General features: G+C 39.7%; 1 protein-coding gene and 1 pseudogene across 1 annotated transcript; one reads left to right on the top strand and one right to left on the bottom strand.

Annotated features, from left to right (window-relative positions):
- Window positions 1–1,250: 1,250 nt before the first annotated feature.
- On the bottom strand, window positions 1,251–12,843 carry eIF4EHP (eukaryotic translation initiation factor 4E homologous protein). Its single transcript, XM_074096535.1, has 4 exons — window positions 12,373–12,843; window positions 8,914–9,078; window positions 7,663–7,785; window positions 1,251–6,760 (listed from the first exon to the last, which is right to left on the bottom strand). The coding sequence occupies exons 1-4, from the start codon at window positions 12,592–12,594 to the stop codon at window positions 6,605–6,607; spliced, it is 666 nt and encodes a 221-aa protein (XP_073952636.1). The 5' UTR covers window positions 12,595–12,843; the 3' UTR covers window positions 1,251–6,604.
- A 317-nt stretch (window positions 12,844–13,160) lies between these two features.
- Window positions 13,161–19,085, top strand: part of LOC141434527 (cell division cycle protein 16 homolog) — a 13,597-nt pseudogene continuing 7,672 nt past the window's right edge.

The following is a 19,085-nucleotide window of genomic DNA, read 5'->3' on the forward strand; positions in this document are numbered from 1 at the left end:
ATGTAAATAGAATGTAAATTAAGTTAGTATTAGTATTTGCGAAGACTCCTGACGCACTAGAATATATTACCTGTTAGCGTTTCGCCGTTATATTGATTTACCTAACGTTATCTTCACTACCCTTAGATTACACGTACCTACACCTCTAATCCCTACCATAAAAGTTGTATCAAAATTAGGCAGTTTTTGTGTCTATTGAAGGACATGTTGCCAGTATACAAAAAAAGGTACAATTTCTGTATCACAAATCGCCGCACCCCCCCTACCCAATGGTGGTCCCATAATGTGACTAAGCGGACTATCAAAAGTGTCCTAACTTTGTCCGTGTAATAAACTATATCAGCGATTATCTTTTCAACACTTGCCCCTTTTACAGCTGCTGCCGATACTTTCAGACTATTTTCGTTTTGTTAGTTTTGACAAACCAGTTTTAAGTGACTGTTATAGAGAGAGATTTAAGAAATATATCCTATGATCTAGTGCGTGACGAGTATTCGCAACGGTTCCAGTAAATAGGGTGTTTTGTCTGAATGTCGAGAGTTTAGTAAAGGCTGTGGACATGTGGATAAATAATGTACAAATGATAATATAAATCGAAAGGGTTTAGTTGTTAATCCAGCTCTTTACTACTGTTTTTTTATTTGACTTCACTGTTTCATTACGTAAATTTAAAAAATAATTAATGTTTTTGTATATTTTTAATGAGATATTCAATTTTTGAGACTGTAGTTATACTTTTAAAAGCTTTTTTAATCTGTGATTCGGAAACGAAATAGGCGCGTAAATACGATGTACCTACGGCCTAACAAGTAGATGAGATGAAGGTCAATTTGGGCGAGGAATGTATGAGTAAAAGTTATATTAACAAGGGTTTAGGGTGAATGCTCAATTTTATATTTAGTAGATATAATGCTAACACGACTTACCTTACGCACAAACTAATCAATAATCAATAAATTAGTTAAAATTAAGCATATTAAAGGGCTGTTTCACCACCCATCGATTATTTTTATTTGACTTATAAATGTGATGCCGTCTCCGTCCATTCGAACAAAACAAACAGAGACAGCATCGCATTTATCCGTCATCGATCAAAACATTAGTATCCGTGGCTAAGGCGCTATAAGCATTTCAATGCAATAAGGTGCATTTCTTTCGCTCACGCTCAGTGAAATACTATTATTATATGGGTTAGTATTAAATGCCTTCCTAGCCGCCTAACATCATCAAATTGCTGATAGCGAATGGCATTTTTATTCGACTGGATGGCAAACGAGCAAGTGAGTCTCCTGATGGTAAGAGATTACCACAGCCCATAGACACCTGCAACACCAGGGGGATTGCAGATGCGTTGCCAACCTAGAGGCCTAAGATGGGATACCTCAAGTTACAGTCATTTAATCTTGGCTGTTATTGTCGAGATTAAAATGAAATTCTGTTATAAGTGCCAATTACGGGGTATTTTACCTTAAATATTAGAATCTTGATCAGTTGATACACTACCTTATAGGATCTTTCGTGCATTCCCATTCTACGCAATTATTTCATCACTGACCACTTACCATAAAAAGGATAATTTGGCGCAACTGTGGTAGGGGTCGTTCAAGTATTACGTGAGCCCCAAACGGGGGGTGGGGGATCTTTGCTCAGGGGCGGTCTGAAGGGGAGGCTAGGGTCACAGGGGACATGATCCCCCAAAATCGTACACGTCAAATTGAAAAATCTAAATTTTTACAAAATACTAAAAAGCTATTTTTTGCCCCTAGCCGCGATGTATTATCAGTGACCCCCTCCAAAGTTTCAGGCTGCGACCGCGCCTGTCTTTGCTTAGCTTATTTTTGATGACACGGCGAAAAAATATGGCTAGTCGTACTAGCCATAAGCTTTGCTTACTTTTACTAACAAGGGGGAGGGGGGAATCACAAACTACTTAAATTCTGCTTACGTAATAACTTGAATGACTCCTAATTTGAAATCTCCGATGAAGAGTTCTTACTCAGGCGAGGAAATCATATTCACGTGTGATACGTTCCATTATTTCAACCTCATTCTACAAACTGTATACATCATTATGGTGCATTCATGATACGTAGAATGAAGAATTTCCTCATCTCTCTCAGCTTCTATAGTAACTGCTGGAACAGACTCATACATTCCTCGCCATTACCCCAGTCATACATGTGTTCACAGCTGTAGTGTAAATGTAAGGTAGCGTTTTAGTAATTTAAGAGAACTAGGTTTACGTATCGAGATTTCGTAGTCGAATAACGATTTATGGTTTATCATTTATTTTTTATTTCAAATAACAAGTCTGTTGAGAATTGATGTATTAAAAGTATATTTTCTAGACAATATTTGTGTTTTTATTTGGTCGGTCAAAGGCACCGGTCGAAGCGTTGGCAGGCCTCCCACTAGATGGACAGACGACAATGGTAAGAGTTGCGGGCAACCGGTAGATGCTAGTGGCGAGTTGTCGTTCATTGTGACGTTCTAAGGGCCTTTGTTCAGTAGTGGACGTCTTCCAGCCATCTTCCGGCTGATGATGATGAAAATGGTGTTAAACTGAATATTGGCGCCGCACTGTACACTCAGCAGCTGAAGTGGATGAGCGATTTTCGATCGTCAAAAAGAGGGGTGTTACAAGTTTAACACCAATATCTGTTTGTCCCTGTCTGTCAAACGGATGGACCGATTTCGATGCGGTTTTTTTAAGGTGAAAGCGGTGCTTGCGGTAGCCCTTATAAGTTATGTTTGATAAAAATTGGTTCAGCCGTTTATGAGATATTGAACTTTTAAATGACAACGTCGGGGATTTCCCAACTTTTCTAAATTGAACTTTAAGTACCGGCTGTTGAAAAGTTCTTAACAGAGTTCTAAACCACAAGACTTGGTACAGTCGCCATCAGATATTTCGGAGCGGCCAAGGTGATCAAAAACATCGATACATGAACTCTAATACCTTAATAATAGAGTGCATGTTCCGATATTTTTGACTACCTTGGCCGCTCCCAAATATCAGTTGGCGACTGTACCACAGCCATCATTAGGAAATGGTTAAAGGCACAGATATAGATTACACTAGATAACGTAAACACCTCAATCTGTATGAAAACCAACCGTGTCACTTTTTTATATCAACTGTGACGTCTGAAGAGCGAATTAGCGATGTGAATTCCCCGATGTCCACGCAAAATCGATTCAAATGCGCCGCCCGCCCGCGCCGTGGGGCTCGAGTCAGTCACTAGTTATGATTAGTCACGTTAGCGGTCGGTCTTTGTATGGGGCAAACCGGCAAACCCCGACGTTTGGTCGGGGTTCGGACACGCGAAGTAGATGCATTTGCGTAATCTATATCTGTGGTTAAAAGTTAAATTTTACAACTCATTTTGTTTTTCGTCTTAGTGGAAACATGATCTCACGTAGCGAAGCAAAGGGTGATGGTCAAAAACATGAAGATGGTAATTATATGTAGAAGTGTACTGATACAGACATTCACGCTCACTCGGTGAAAATCGACGAGAAAGAAAACCATCGTTGAAAGTATACAAAGGCTGATTTTTTATTCTCAGTAAACCTTTACTGTACAAGATGGCGTCGGCTGGGGACGATGCATGCCCATTCTCACAAAAACGTTTACAAAAAAAGTGTTTATTATTTTACTCTCGATTTACTATTATTTACATTAATCTGGTGCGAGATGTGAGAATCAATATGCGATACAGGCGAACAGGAACAACTGCTTCAAGAAGTTCCAATAGATTTCGTTAGATGGCGCTTTAATTAACACCAAAGATTGTCATAACAATTGAATCTTAGGAAACGACAGTAGTCGACAGTGTTGTGTCACAGTCGATTTAAAGTTGAATGTAACACTAACTTCTATCGAATACTGTTATTTTTAACAAATCTTCATTGTCTTTTACTGAGACCTTATTTGGCCCGTCACTTGCGTCACTAAATTCTAATTACGTCTGATGGTTGGACAGTGAGTCTCCGCTTTATTTTCTTATCTATGCAACTTTGAAGCATTGTAATCGCTCGCAAACAGGTATAGTTTCTAGTAGTTCGAACAATGGGGATAAAATTATTCGTAATCTCACTCAATTTCATTTCAGTCAAATTACCTAAAACTTTTAATTCATCTATATTTTTTTAAATCATACTTCGCTGGTGTCACGATCATAAAGTTTATCATTGAAAATTGAAACCTGTAATTGAATGGTAAGGGTTCAATTCCAAGCTAAACTTTATGTAAATTGCTTAGTGCAGTGGGCTAATTTTCCGAAATCATACGACAAACTTAAAAACTACATCCATACAATATAATACATCGTATTTTATAAAAATGAAATTATGACATTGAGAGTTCTTACTAAATAAAAAAGAAGTTATTTGACCCATTCACTGCCATTCCTGCCCGTTGGTTCGTTTCTTGAGTTGATTATGTAAGTACTGAATTCGTACTTACACTGTTCCTGTAAGGCAGCGAACAGGCCACTTAATACAAAATGGTTAAGATCATAAACAATCGCTACATTTTTTCTTAAATTACGAGAGCTTACAAAAACATGGAGCCGTTCTTAACTAAACAAAAAAAAAACACTAAAAATTAAATAGCTCATACGTTCCAAACCAAAGCAAGCTTCACTACAGTCAAAGGAAGTTAGATTGATATTATTTCTAAACGGCTATCACGTCCTATTCACTATGGTTCTCTTTCTTACAAGGTTGTTAGACAGAATCGTAGCAATCCTAGTGCATTTAGCGACAAGAGAGAAAATGGCAAGCGTGCTATCCGCTCTTGTTAAAGTAGAACAATACAATTATGGAAAAGTATTCACAAATCCTGATTCATAACTGCCACTATGGATGGTATCTAGTGAAGAATCTAATAAACATCAGTTTAGCCATCCTTCTCTCGCAACAAAAAACCAGAGAGAGAGAGAGGGGGTGTAATGCATACCAATTAAAATTCTCTTCACAGGTGGCAATCCAAGTAACTTGGTAGTAACTCACAGGAAAAAGTGTCAGGGAAGCACATCGTTCACCCTTGAACTTAATACAGATTAAAAGATTCGCTTGGGTCTTATTTTATGAGCCTAATCGGTTGGTTCTGACGCTCCAATGGTTGGAACGTGTAAAGCTACTTTAACAAATAGACCTAAGTGTCCGAATTGAACTTAACAATGGCCGCGTCTTAACGCTGAAAATGAGTGAGAAATCACGAACTGGCTATCTATAATTATTGCTTGATACAACCGGATCGCTAATATAACGATATACTGTATGAGTACGGTAACGTTTCACTACGCGTCAAGCGTGCCGGCGTTCCGAGTATTTAATTTTATTTTTGAAATAGTGTTGCGACGAGGTTTAAAATACACTCGAAGTCATGAATATTCGTACCGTGAGAAGAATCCGTAGTGCGGTCGTCGACGTAACAGGTTCACGTCAAAAAAGTCGAGACGCGTTTAATGCTACTCACAACAAGGATTCACCTTAGACGCCGTGGTTGCACAGGTGCATTTATGACTATACCTCAACAATATAAGTGAATGTTTTGCTATGTTCTGTTACTGGAAAATTGTGTCACAGTAGTAATCTGAATATCCTGAGTTTTCTTAATTGTTCTTAAGTGCTGGGTCATACCCGTTCTCGCAAGCCGCCCAAAAATGTGATTGATATTTTGCTCTGAAAAAAAAAAATGTACTACTCGAGCCAATATGAAGCCCGACATTGGAACTTCTTAGTTCGAGCAATGTTTTCCAAATTTTCATTGTCCTTTGTAAGAGTAAAGTCTAGCTAAAGTCCATAGCAAAATCTTCACAATACTCAGTAGGAGTGTATAGTCGGAGCCCGCACGGATAGAAGACTGGATTCTGTTAAGTTTTCACAAGAATGTAAAGAAAAAAAAAACGTTTTGGTAGGGAAAAAAAACACTATCAGCGAAGTTTCTCGCCGCGTACAGTACACGCTTGGATTTTCACGGCGTATCTTATCCGGCCGCGTATCCAGAGGGGCTACTACGAAATTTGAAAATCGAATTTCGTGTCGTACCGTCCCTTTTATTCTCGTATTAAATAATATAAGCGTCAGCGGGACGGCAAGATACGAAGTTCGAATTCTGCACTTCGTAGTATATACTCAGATAGTGATTTTGACTGTGGCGATACGCTACGCTACCATAACACGGGTCGAGTAAAAATGTAATTTTAAACGCTTCGATTTTACTGGACTTAATTACTAGGATACGGATTTCTGAATTTGATACGGCACGGCGAACACGCGCTGTTTTACCTACAAGTTGATTGTGGTACAGTTTTAGTATATGGGTATATACGGATTGGAGATTGCGATACGGCACGACGATCAAACATGTACTATCGAACCAACTGAATCGTGACCCACTGTGGAACCTTTTCGTAGAAAGTCATAGTGACATCGCATTGCTTGACAAGGGAAATAATTATACACGTACTGTGAGAACGTTCTACGGTGAGTCAGGAATGAAATGGTTGGACTGTACAGCTTTACCGGTCGGCAACCTAGGATACGGGTGGCTGGGGTTGGTACGGCGACGAACTCGTGTTTTGGCTGGTGCCCGTTAGTCGCGCTCGTCGTCGTGTCTCGGCGCGGGGTGCTCCTTGTACGCGATGGGTACGGACGCGGGCAGCTGTAACACGCGACGCAGCGTGTCGTGGACGCGCGTCGCCGCGTCTCTGTCGGACGCCGTCCGGTGCCACACGGCTAGGTGGTCCTCCTGAAATAGTTGTAAAGCGCTCGGTTGTTTCATGCGATAAATAAACAATCCATGCAATCTAATTACCAAATATGCGTTTGCCGCTGCGCTCACCGCATAAGACAATATATGGTAATTAAATTATCTGATGCAGATTGATGTGCGTCAAACTTATACAGCGTGTATTTTTGATACTACCTCAAACTGTAACTAGACGAAGATTTAAGTGCTGTGAACCGATATCAAAACAAATTTTCAATTTAGAATTAACTACCAGAGCGTAATTAATTTTTGAAATATTTTCGAGCAGCAATGTAATGCGTACAATAATTTGATACGAGAGAGAAGCGTTCTGTGACAGCTGTCACGTCAACAAGTGCGACGTTTTGAACAAAAACAAAGTAGTATCACGTAGTGATACATTGCGTGCTAATTAATTTTATAAGGAAAATAATAAGTCTAATTTTTTTACTAAAACATAATAAAATGTGATAAGTAATTAGGGCCTTCACTAACCCTTAAAGTTTGAGGTAGTATCAAAAATACACGCTGTATAGGTAGGCGTGATGATAATGATTAGGTATGACTAGTTCTACTAAAATACATATTTGAAATAAACATTTCTCCTTTTGTATTATCATGAATTAATACTTTTTCCACCACCACTTTCACCTCCGCTTCCATTAACCTCTGCTCAGCGGCGGCCTTACCCATTGCGAGGCTCCGGGCGACAGGTCTTTGCGAGGCCCTTTATCCTTCGTGAAAAGTATGTAGTGCGAAAATATAGTTAAAAAAATATTAAATTTTAAATTTGCTTGGATTGTTGCGCTAGGGCGATTGCCCTTCGCCACCCCCTAAGGCCGCCGCTGCCTCTCCTAAGGAGGCTTCCAATAACCCTAGTCTAGATAAGGCTATGACCTCACCTGGAAGCGCACGGAGAGCACGACGCCGCAGATCTCGGGCCCCACCATGAACTGTTCGCCGAGCATCGCCATGCAGAGGTCCTCCCACGCACGCCCTGTCTGCGTTTTGCGGAGCCGCACCGTCTAAACAAACAACTAATTACAACATGTCCAAGCCTACACATGTGCATAGATTAACACTACGTCTATTAGAGTATTTATAACATTGTTAAGTAAGTTTCTAACAGGTTTTTATTTCGTTTGTCACGGTGCATAGTCAAGAGCCCGCCGGGCAGATGCCTGCGAATTTTGTGGGCCCCGCAGTCGCAGCACAAAGTTATCCTATGGCTGAGCAAGCTCCTCTTTCTCACTAAGGACTCTGGGCCCGTTCTAGTGCCCCGCGAACGCTAGTGTCCCATCGCTCGTGACTGTAAAAAAAGCTTTCAGAAGACTGCAATAGTTTAGTCCAAGTTCGCGCAGGGCCGGATTAACCATAAGGCAAAATAGGCAACTGCCTAGGGGGCCCGCGCCCGCACTATAGAAATTGAAAATGTTTCATAAAGTAAAAGTCTATTGCAAAATCTGCGTCCTTTTGACGCATGCTGTCAGTTAATTTGATTGATAAGAGCGGATGATCTTCAAATGGCTGAAGAGGCCCCGAGAATTTGCATTGCCTAGGGGCCCCGACATGGTTAATCCGGCCCTGAGTTCACGCATTGCGAGGGGGTGGGGGTTGCAAGGCCCGAATACTCACCAACTTACCTTTGCTGCAATACCGCCTTGAACCTATCAAAGGCTTTGGCCTTTTTTGTTTTTGGCCACCGGTATGTTAGCAGCCAGTACTTTGATAAGTTAAAGGTGGTATTGTGCCTTGAGTTACTTTACTACTTTTGCAGGTGGTAGGACCTTGTGCAAGGTCCGCCCGGATTGCTACCACCATCTTACTCGCTAATCCTGCCGTGAAGCAGCAGTGCTTGCACTGTTGTGTTTCGGCGTGGAGAGTAAGACAGCCGGCGAAATTACTGGCACTTGAGGTATCCCATCTTAGGCCTCTAGGTTGGCAACGCATCTGCAATACCCCTGGTGTTGCAGATGTTTATGGGCGGTGGTGATCTCTTACCATCAGGAGACCCACTTGCTCGTTTGCCATCCAGTCGAATAAAAAAAAAATAGTTATTGTAACAAGCTATGCCACCTGTACTTTATTTCATTGCCAGCCCCTACTCCACGCGAAACAAAGACTGTAAAACAGAGTAACACTCAGGCACTCACCCACTTTCCCCCATTGACGTTGGCCGGGTCCTCCCACATGGGCTTGATGCCCAGTTTGAACAGGTGCAGGTCGGAGAGCGGCGGCAGGTCCGCCGGCCGCGCCAGGTGCGCGTACAGCCCCCACCACTGCTCCACACTGCCCACGCGACCCACCAGACGGAGCGCCTGCACACATCCATACGTTTTATCCTTTCCACCAAGCCACCAGACGGCTGTGTTTCCACCAGAGATGTGCTGTGCGGTGCAATGATGCTGTGTAGTGAGGTTGTGGAACGTTGTTCTCTCTCTGGTAGAAATGCAGCCTTAAAGGTGATTTTCCTCCGGCGAAACGAGACGAGACGAGGTGACGCGAGAATTAAAATCGCACTGGGCCTTTTCCACTAAAAATTGGCGTTATAGCTATCGAGAGCCCGCGCAAGCGCGCGCAAGCTCGCGATTGACATTAATAGTCACCGCGAGAGTTAAAAAGTGGGTACTCCATGAACACAAAAGAGCCGTGCAACCATCTACATCACGCAGAAATAAGGTACTTAAGTATGATAAGGACAGTTGCAGTGGTCGCTCTTCGTGTTAACTGTGACCTCTAATAGAAATGGCTTGTACTATCATGACGGTATTCTCAACTAATAAACAGTAGGTCTACTACGAAATTCGAAAATCGAAGTTCGTATCGTACCGTCCCTCCGACGCTTATATTATTTAATACGAGATACCATAAAAAAAAAAGCGTATTGCTGTTGCATTCTCGCGCGCACGCCTCGGGCCGCCGCGGGCGCCGCCATACAAAAATTTCAATTCCCGTCTCGCCCCTCCTCGTCTCGCCTCGGTGGAAAAGCACCTTAAATTTATACTCTATGTCGGAAGCAATACAGTTTATTTTTAAAACAACAAATATTTCAATTCAAGTCTCACACATCCTCGTCAATGCTTACTATTTCCACAGAAAATGCGATAGGAGAGGATTGAAAATTTGCCATACAAATTTCAATTCTCGTCTGACGAGACGAGACGAGGCGAGACGAGAATTGAAATTCGTGTGCATTCTCGCGCGCCCGCCGCGAGCCGCCGCGGGCCGCTGCGGGCGCTGCCATACAAATTTCAATTCTCGTCTCGCCTCGCCAGTGGAAAATCACCTTAAGGCATGAGCTCACAAAACCCACTCTAAATGTGCACTTCTTTAAAAGGATCACGTTTTCAAATCATGCTCTTTCTCAGAAGGTACAGTTTTCCAGACAAAAGACACTTTAATAAAACCGTATTTGTACACATATACAGGCTGTCCGAAATAACGACATGGGAATGTCGTGAACTGACATCTTGAACACTCAAGTTTTGTGGTATACCACGCGCCATATAAATCTGCCTAAAAGTTCATTACTTAATACTCAGTTTTGACGCATTTTTGAGATACATTTTTTATGCGACGTCTTTACGTTACTCCCGGATTGTGTTCGAATCGCTTAACGGTATAGTGCCTATTCAATTATTGGAATTATACCTTTATAGTTGTTGTGGTACTAGTCGGGGCAATGAACTTTTAAGCAAAGTTAGGCGGCCGAAGGTATAGGTAACATGGTGAAAGATTACATTGCACAAACAATGGGTTTATACATTTCACTGTTGAGTATCATAATTTAGTAAAACTTACGAAAACATCAAAAAATTCATGCACTACTTTTCAGTGACACACAGGAAACTATGGGATTGTCCGGGATGAAAACTATCCTATGCCCTTCTCTAGGTTTCAAACTATCTTCATCCCAAATTTCATCTAAAGCAGTTCAGCAGAATAAGCATGAAGAGGTAACAGACAGACAGTCCAACCAACAAACAGATAGACAGAGTAACTTTCCCATTCATAATATTAGTAAGACAATAGCAGGAGAAGCAAAACTGAGACGACATTGATTATGGAGAGAAATACACAATAACATTTTTCTAATAGTCTTATTATTAGGTCTGTGGGTATACATTTGATTTAACATACATAATGCCTTCAGAACATAACAATGAGTCATAAACATAGTCGCAGTAAAATTTGTTCAGCTTTTATCAGATAAAATGGTAAACAAACATAAGTTAGCAGCTGAAATAATCTTGATCGATTTGCAATGGTTTTCTAAGCATTATTAATTTCAGTGAAGCTTCTATGGAGCCTGATGAATAATTTGAATTCTTATGGCTTGGGCAAAAGCAAAAGTAATTACATACACAAAAATATAAAAAAAAAACTCAGGTCATTCTTAAGTCATTCATCAGTTTGTATAACAATTTAGCTGTTCAAACCATTAATCTTTTAATTCTTGCAAGTTTAGGACACACATCTCTACTGTTTAACTTATTGGTTTAGTTGAAGACAATGTACAATCATTTAAATCATAAAATATAATTAATTTTCAGTGAAATTAAAAGGAGAAAAATATTTACAGATATTCACCTTCTTTTATTGCTGATGTATGATTTTTGGAAATAACATTGATTTATTTAGGATCACTTCTGGTTTAAATAAATAGGTAAAATTCTATAATTTTATAGTATACTCTGTTGTTTAGAGAGAAAATAAGTTTGATCAACTTATTGAATTAGGTTAAAATTGATTTGATAATTTACAAGCTTTTATTTAGTTTCACCTGTCCTGTTGTCTGTCTGTCTGTAGTCAAATCTTGCAGGTTAAATTCAACCAACTTCCAGTAGTTGCATTGACTTGAAATTTGGCATACTTATGTAAATTGTGTGACAATACCTCAATACCTATATATTGTGTGTATCTGGTAGTGACATCCTGGTAGTCCGGCCAGGATCGTCTCCCCAGGACAGTACTGTTCAACGGTTAATGGCATTGACTTGAAATTTTGTATGCATAATATTTAGTTTGGGTGACAATGTAAGTAGTCTACAAAAAGTACAGTCAGCAAAAAAAGCTTGTATTAAAAACGAAATTTATACTAAAACCTTATTGATATAAATCTTAATGTTTTTTATAACAAAATTAAATACAAAGTGGTAAAGTTTTCATGTGTAAAAATATTTATTAAATTTATTATCTTAGTCATATGGTTTCATATTAATGTAATTTTTACTATCTTGCTTAGCAAAGTATTGAACCAACACAGCTAAGCAATACTACTTTGAGGTGCTAACAAGTTGTTAAGTAACATTTTTAAAGGACCACCAGCAATTACCACTAAATGTTACAGTTCTAAATTATTGTAAACAACTTAAGTTTCTTAGTAAGATGACTAATATATTGATGACTAAATTAGGAACTTTATGTAAACACAACCACCAGGCAAATTTTATTGTTCTAATAAAATAATTATGAAACTGCACCTTAGTCACTAATTTTCCGAATTGAAAAAAAAAGGGCGCGAGTTTCGTAACCATAGAGCAAAGGAAGGAGTGTAGCTTGGCTATTCTGGCTGAGGTGCTGGGAGTCATAAACATTGAAAGGTGAATTACCTGGCTGTAGCCGGAGCGCGCGGCGGCACCTCTTCTCGAGAACCACATCCAGTAATTGTACTCCAGTTTGTGCTCGTTCGGAGGCACCACAGGAGGTATCGCCTCCTCGCTGATCCGATCCTCTTCCTCATTGTTCCCGTGGTTTTGTGTACCACCGGCTTCCCCAGATCGTCGCTCCGGCACGTTTAAATTGTAAAATTTGCACATTTTTCTTTCAGTCATGTTATTTTAAATATTGTACTAACATGTTTCACTAACGGCCTAACCTAGGACACGTTGCGGTTTCTGAGGTATCCGGCAGGTCACGAATATAAACTTTATAATATTTATGTACAGTAATTAAAATAATTTCTTATTATTTACTAATAAACTCTATTAAATTGATAATATATCTAAAACCAGCCTATTATTCCCTCTTTTTCTGTTTATAACCTTTTTCTAGCCGTCATCAGAATTCAAACTGTCAAATCAAATGTCAGCACCATGCGTCTCATGTGACTAATTTGTGGTGTCCTTTTGAATAGGAGTAAGCAAGAAAACAACGCAAACTACAATAAGTAAGACTGAGATAGCATGAGAAACAAAGCTGCTTTTAAATTCAGTAATATAATAATCAGTTCCAATACACGCAGCACTAGTTCGATTATTTCACTATGGTTGACATCATTGTGATGATGGTCACATTGAAAACACCTAGTATTAAATTTCGCAACTTAGAAAAAAAGCGTTCAATTGTCGAGCCTATCTATGCAAGTTTAAAAAAAAAATGAATGTCAATATATTGTCAATGTCGTCGGCGGGACAAAACGAAAACACAGAGGTTTTCTGATATTTTCCGTGTAAATCAAATAAACCATCACCACGAATATTATAAGACTCAAGGATTTTTATATGCACGACTACTATTTACCTTAGAATACCTGTTTTAATGTCATATAAGTCGTAACTTCGCTGTGTGAGATGGCTAAAGCAGAATCAACTTCACGTAGCGGAGTAGAGGGCCTAAACGTCGATTTTATGCGATCTCTGGTGAAGCAATACTCTGAACTGGTAAGCCCTTACAAACACAAGTAAAACTCTCATATCTTAACTCTTATAACTGCAAATTTTCAAAACTTTCTTAGGTTATGTTATTGATGTTATTATTACAGCAAAATAAGCGTTCTCTGAATCTAACAACACTCGCTGTTCACTCAGCTCCCACTTTTCACATTATCAACACACCGTAACCATAAATTTTACTTGACATGCACTTAATGTGTTTGTAAACTTCTCAAATGCCTCATCATTACACAAATGCTTCATTTACCTTACAGGGTTTGTGGACCAGTGCCTTGTTTTGGGCGGACGCAGCAGGCGCGGCTAGCAAAGGGTCAGGTACGGCCAGCGGGGATGATGTGTGGTTGCTTGCCAGTGCCCTGCTGGCTAGGGGGGAATACCATAGGGCTGCTTATGCTGTTACTTCTAGAGGGCTGCACAGGTATGAGTAAATTATTAATTATAATACATCTGATATTTACTTCTTGAATGAGAGTTATTGTCAAATTATATGCAGAAACTTGTGCCTTGTTGACAATTATTCAATTAAACATGAATAAATTATTTATAAATTTATAATTTTTTCGTGATATTTCCATCATAATTGTGGTAACAAAGTGGTAGCCATGTTTAAAAATTAACAGAGTGGCCTGCACAAATTTTAATAATGATCCATCCCTAGTCTTCGGAGTACAGATTATAATCTAAAAAATAAATACAACAAAATATTTTATAGCAACACCAATTAGAAGTCCTGTGCTGTCCTATTGGACTTAATATCAAAATACAGTCTAAACCGTTTATAGCGACACAAGTTATAACAACATATTAGATGTAAAAACCAAGAAAAAAGTCCCAATACAATCTTTAATACCAAAATAAATAACACTGGTTATGATGACAACATATTGATGTCACTTTGATGTTGTTATGAACGGTTTTGAGTTGTAGAGTACCAGATTTGCAGCACATTAAAGATTTGTATGGTGCAGGCATCACCTCCTCTGCCTCGGCGTGGCTATGCGCGCCCACCTCGCCACACAAGAGGCATCTGTGGCCCTCTCACTGATGGAAGACTGTGACCCTGCAATCTTGGAGCCCAAGAGCAGTGACCAGACTCATAATGTAAGTGTTATTTGATTCTACAAATAATTTATATTTATATAGCACATAGAAACAGAATTTTGAGCAAATAGAATTGTAATGTGCTTCATGATTGTACAAAAAATACAGTAAGAAAATGTTTTTATTCAGAATGGATGAATTCATTACTTAAATAAATTTAATTTAAAATAATTAATATTATTTAATTTGAAATTTTAATATTGGAATTGTATTAATGTATCTATTTTAAAATGCATGTATATATATATATATATATAATCTACATTAGGATAAACACATAGATGCGAAACTGAGCGTGTCCGAGCACATTACATCAGTTTTTTTAAAGTTGTTAGAAGGCATGTCCCGTGACGCTAATCATAAATATTTAACCTTTTTGACATGCATATTGCTCGTAACTTCTCAAATCAAAGTGTGTAGCAAAAACTTAAAAGCACTATTGTTAGGGGCTGTTTCACCATCCATTGATTAGTGTTAACTGACGGTTAAATGTGATGTTGTCTCCGTCTATTTGAACAAACCAAGTAGAGACGGCATCACATTTAACTGTCAGCTAACACTAATCAATGGATGGTGAAACAGCCCCTTAGTGTAATGTTTGTCTCGGCAGCGAGCGCTGGCTGGGGTGCTGGTGTGGCAGGCGCGCGCGCTGTCCGCGCTGGAGCGGCGCGAGGCGGCGGCTGACGCGCTGTGCGCGGCGCTGCGGGCCGACTGCGCCTGCGTCGAGGCGCTCGCGCTACTGCACCGGCAGCGCGCGCTCACACACAAGCGAGGTGACATACACACACACATAATAAATCTGTCACGCTTGAAACTAGAAATTCGACAACCTTGAATATCATCGAAAAAGCGGCCAAGAGCGTGTCGTACACGCCCAGGATAGGGTTCCGTAGCCATTTAAAAAAATGAAATAAATCGCACATTTGACAGGACGCTCGATTTCAATGAAAATTTGCACTTTAAAGTTGAATATTTCGCAAACAGATCACTGGTAACCAATAAAATTTCGCAATTGATTGTTCACAATTGAAAGTTACCCTTTTGTTATTTTATTTACTTAAACTTTCGATTTGCTTGTTATAAAATTCAAGTTGATCATTCCAAAGTACTTATATAAAAAATCGGTCAAGTGCGAGTGCGAGCGACTCGCGCATGAAGGGTTCCGCACCTACGTACAATATTTTAAAAACAAATTGTTCAGTAATAATTTTTTGTAAAAAGTTCTAATACAGCTCTAAGCTTTTTTGCTGGCGGAACTTTTTGCCCTTGGTTACCAAAGTAGGTAGTCGTCAAGACGAATCAAATGAGACCAAAATCGATGCGGTCGTGTCGTTTTATTATACAGTTCCTATTGCCAACATCTAACTTCATCATCAGATCAGCTCTACGTCATAATAATATTGCGTTGTCATCGGATTTATACATGCATGCAAAATTTCAGCTGAATCGGTTGAAGATATCCACTTCAAGTTTAAGTTGAAATATTACAAGTTAATAAAATATATCACCAAAATGTAAGCACTAGGTGCAAGTATTTTGAATAAAGACCAATTTAAATTCTCATCCTCTTTGGCTGTCGCCCTGTCGGAGGCTGAATAGCGCGCTTTAGACTCTTGCCATGAGCCGTGAAAAAAAAAAGTTGCTGAACGCGGTAATTCGGCCGACGGCGCGCACTTATTATGAATTAGTGAATAAATCTTAACCTGATTTTAAATTTTGACTTTGTAAATAAATAGCGTTACTTAGTATGAATTATAATGGACATTTTTTAGTGTAAAAAACATTAACCACAGCGGCTGTGAGTGCTTTATTGAAGTTGGCTTTTGTGAAGTGTGTGTAGTGTGTGTCGGAGGTTTGTGGATCATAAATTGTTATTTAGTCTTAATGCTGCACAAAAAAATAAACCACGGTCTTAGAGACAATTATTGTAATTATCGAATGTTTTATTAAATAACACTAATAAAATCGCAAATTAATAAGTAAGTCATCTTGGCAGCCTAGCAACCAAAAACCTCTGAATGAAACACGTTTCTTGTATGACGAACCCTTTTAATTTTTAACTTTTTTTTTTATATTTGTTGTTGTAGCGCCTAGCGGCCACTGTAATACATAATCTGTGAAAATTTCAAGTGCCTAGCTATTACGGCTCAAGAGATAGAGCCCTGTGACAGACGGACAGACAGCGGAGTCTCAGTAATAGGGTTCCGTTGGCACCCTTTGGGTAAGGAACCCTAAAAAACTAGCGGTTATGTTCCAGAGATGGAGCTGATAGAGTCACTGCCGCTCAGCAGCCAGCTGGGGGCGGCGGAGGGCGCGCTGCTGCGGGGAGCCCTGAGGGACCGCGTCAGCCGCCACGCGCCGCCGCCGTCGCCTGCCGTCGACCCCGTGAGTTACATCCCACTAAGGCCTAGGCCGCACTACGGCTATTGCCTTCGTCGATCAATGAGGGCTATCATTTTTGTCTCACTAGATGGCGCACTGTGCGTGAGGTTTTAAGTATGGCTTTCAAAGTCTATATTTATGAGCGTGAATACAAAGTTTAGATTAAAATCATATTTTATACACCTTTTTTTTCGGCCACAAAAGGGAGGACAAAGGTTTCCGAAAGACAAAACTGTCTCAAAACACAGACATTAATTGCCCCGGAACGCATATTTGCCATAATTAATTTCAGATATTGCAAAATATTCACAAAATTATTCTAATTATAAATAAACCGCGTAGCTCACCCAAAAACTATGAGATTTGACATTTCGGAGACCTCACGCTACACTAGCGCCTCTAGCGGGGAATTCATTCGCGATAGCCCTCATTAAACTAAAGCATGTCACACACTAAGCAGATACGATAAGATATATGTATCTGAACGCATATCTGTCAATATCGCTCCCTATACAATTCAATGAGCTAACACACACAGCGCAGATAACTTATATTTTATCGTGAAGTATATATCGACACCGACATATATCGAAAGATGGCAAAGATATTATCTATGTATATAAATTGATCTGTGTATAATATCTGCCGATATAAATATGGTATAGTATTTTATCTGCAGATAGATACAGGTTGATGTGAGAGCCCCGCTGCACGCGAGTAAATCTAGAAGAGATAAACACGAAAACATCCTGTATAAACAATCCGCACCAAAAAACAAGTCTACTCAGTTTGAAGGATTTAGACTGAATGTATCGTCTCGAATATTATCGTATCTGCGTAGTGTGTGACACGCTTAATACAAGTGGCCGCACCGGCTTAAAGTATACTTAATTAACAAAGTCACACGGCTAAAAACTGCGGCAGTGCAGCCGCAGTTTAGCCGTTTTGGTATGTGTGTGTGTATGGAAGTTCTCTAAAATTGTGTCGTGGTCTTTATTGATGTTACACTAAAAACAGTACTACAGATCTGCTCACTCACGAAGGCGCGCCCCTCCACATTTTATAATTGTAGTTGTAAACGTATCCGTACGATAAGTCTATGTGAGCGTAGCTCGAACGTGTCCTCAGTCGCAAGCGTACCGACAGTCACGCACACTAAGACTAAGACAACGTGTAAGTACGAGGTTTACTCGTGCACATTGATAATTAACTGGGGAGGGGCGCACCTTCGTGAGTGAACAGATCGGTACATGACCTTAAACCCAGCGGTTGAGATTTAGAGATTTTATGCCGATCCAGTGGGAATATCGGAATAAACTAAATGATGTCCAGCTGTCTACATACCAAATTTCATTCGCATCAGTCGAGCCGTTTTTGGCGTGAAGAATGAAACAGAGAGAGAGAGAGAGAGAGAGAGAGAGAGAGAGAGAGAGACAGGCGCGCACGCACGCATGCACGCACATACTCACAAACTTTCCCATTTATAATATTACTAGCCTGTTGCCCGCGGCTCCGTTTGCGTGGATTTCGTTTATCGCTATCCTGCGGGAACAGTGCAATTTTCCGGGATGAAAATTATCCTATGTCCTTTCCTGGGAGTCAAACTCTCTGTATACCGAATTTCATATAAATTGGTTCAGCGGGGTAACAAACAAACAGACTTACAAACTTTCGCATTTATAATATTAGTTGGAAGTAAGTTAGGTACATAGTTTTGGTCACCAACTGTCTCACAAATACAACATTGTGTTATAACATGGAAAAGAACCCAGCTAAGTGGGAGTCGGACTCGCGCAGGAAGGGTCCCGTACCATTATCTATACAACATTTGACATTAGCAAAAAAAAAGTATTTATTTTATTTCAATTTAATCATTTATTTTTAAAGTGATTATACAACTAGATTCTGTGAATATTTCTAGCGTCTATATGTAGCCGTTATTAATATCGAGCAAAAAAAAAACACCAAAACAATCACGTTTGTTGTATGGTAGCCCCAGTGAAAATTTCAAGTGTCTAACTATTACGACTCAAGAGATAGAGCCCTGTGAAAACGGACAGCGGAGTCTCAGTAATAGTGATTCTGATGACGATTTGGTTAAGGAACCCTAAATTTCCCTTTTTAATGATCCAGCGTTTCCCATTTTCCGGTATTCGGCATTCTTCTAG

The sequence above is a fragment of the Choristoneura fumiferana genome, chromosome 13, assembly GCF_025370935.1.
Source record: "Choristoneura fumiferana chromosome 13, NRCan_CFum_1, whole genome shotgun sequence".
In the NCBI taxonomy this organism is placed as follows: Eukaryota; Metazoa; Arthropoda; class Insecta; order Lepidoptera; family Tortricidae; genus Choristoneura; species Choristoneura fumiferana.

What these genes read in the sequence shown, in the direction of transcription:
- eIF4EHP (XM_074096535.1), bottom strand. Translation starts at nt 12,594, where the DNA reads ATGACTGAAAGAAAAATGTGCAAATTTTACAATTTAAACGTGCCGGAG. An exon ending in CGCGCTCCGGCTACAGCCAG is followed by an intron (nt 9,079 to 12,372) that starts GTAATTCACCTT and finishes GGATGTGTGCAG; the next exon opens with GCGCTCCGTCTGGTGGGTCG. An exon ending in TGCTCTCCGTGCGCTTCCAG is followed by an intron (nt 6,761 to 7,662) that starts GTGAGGTCATAG and finishes CAACTATTTCAG; the next exon opens with GAGGACCACCTAGCCGTGTG.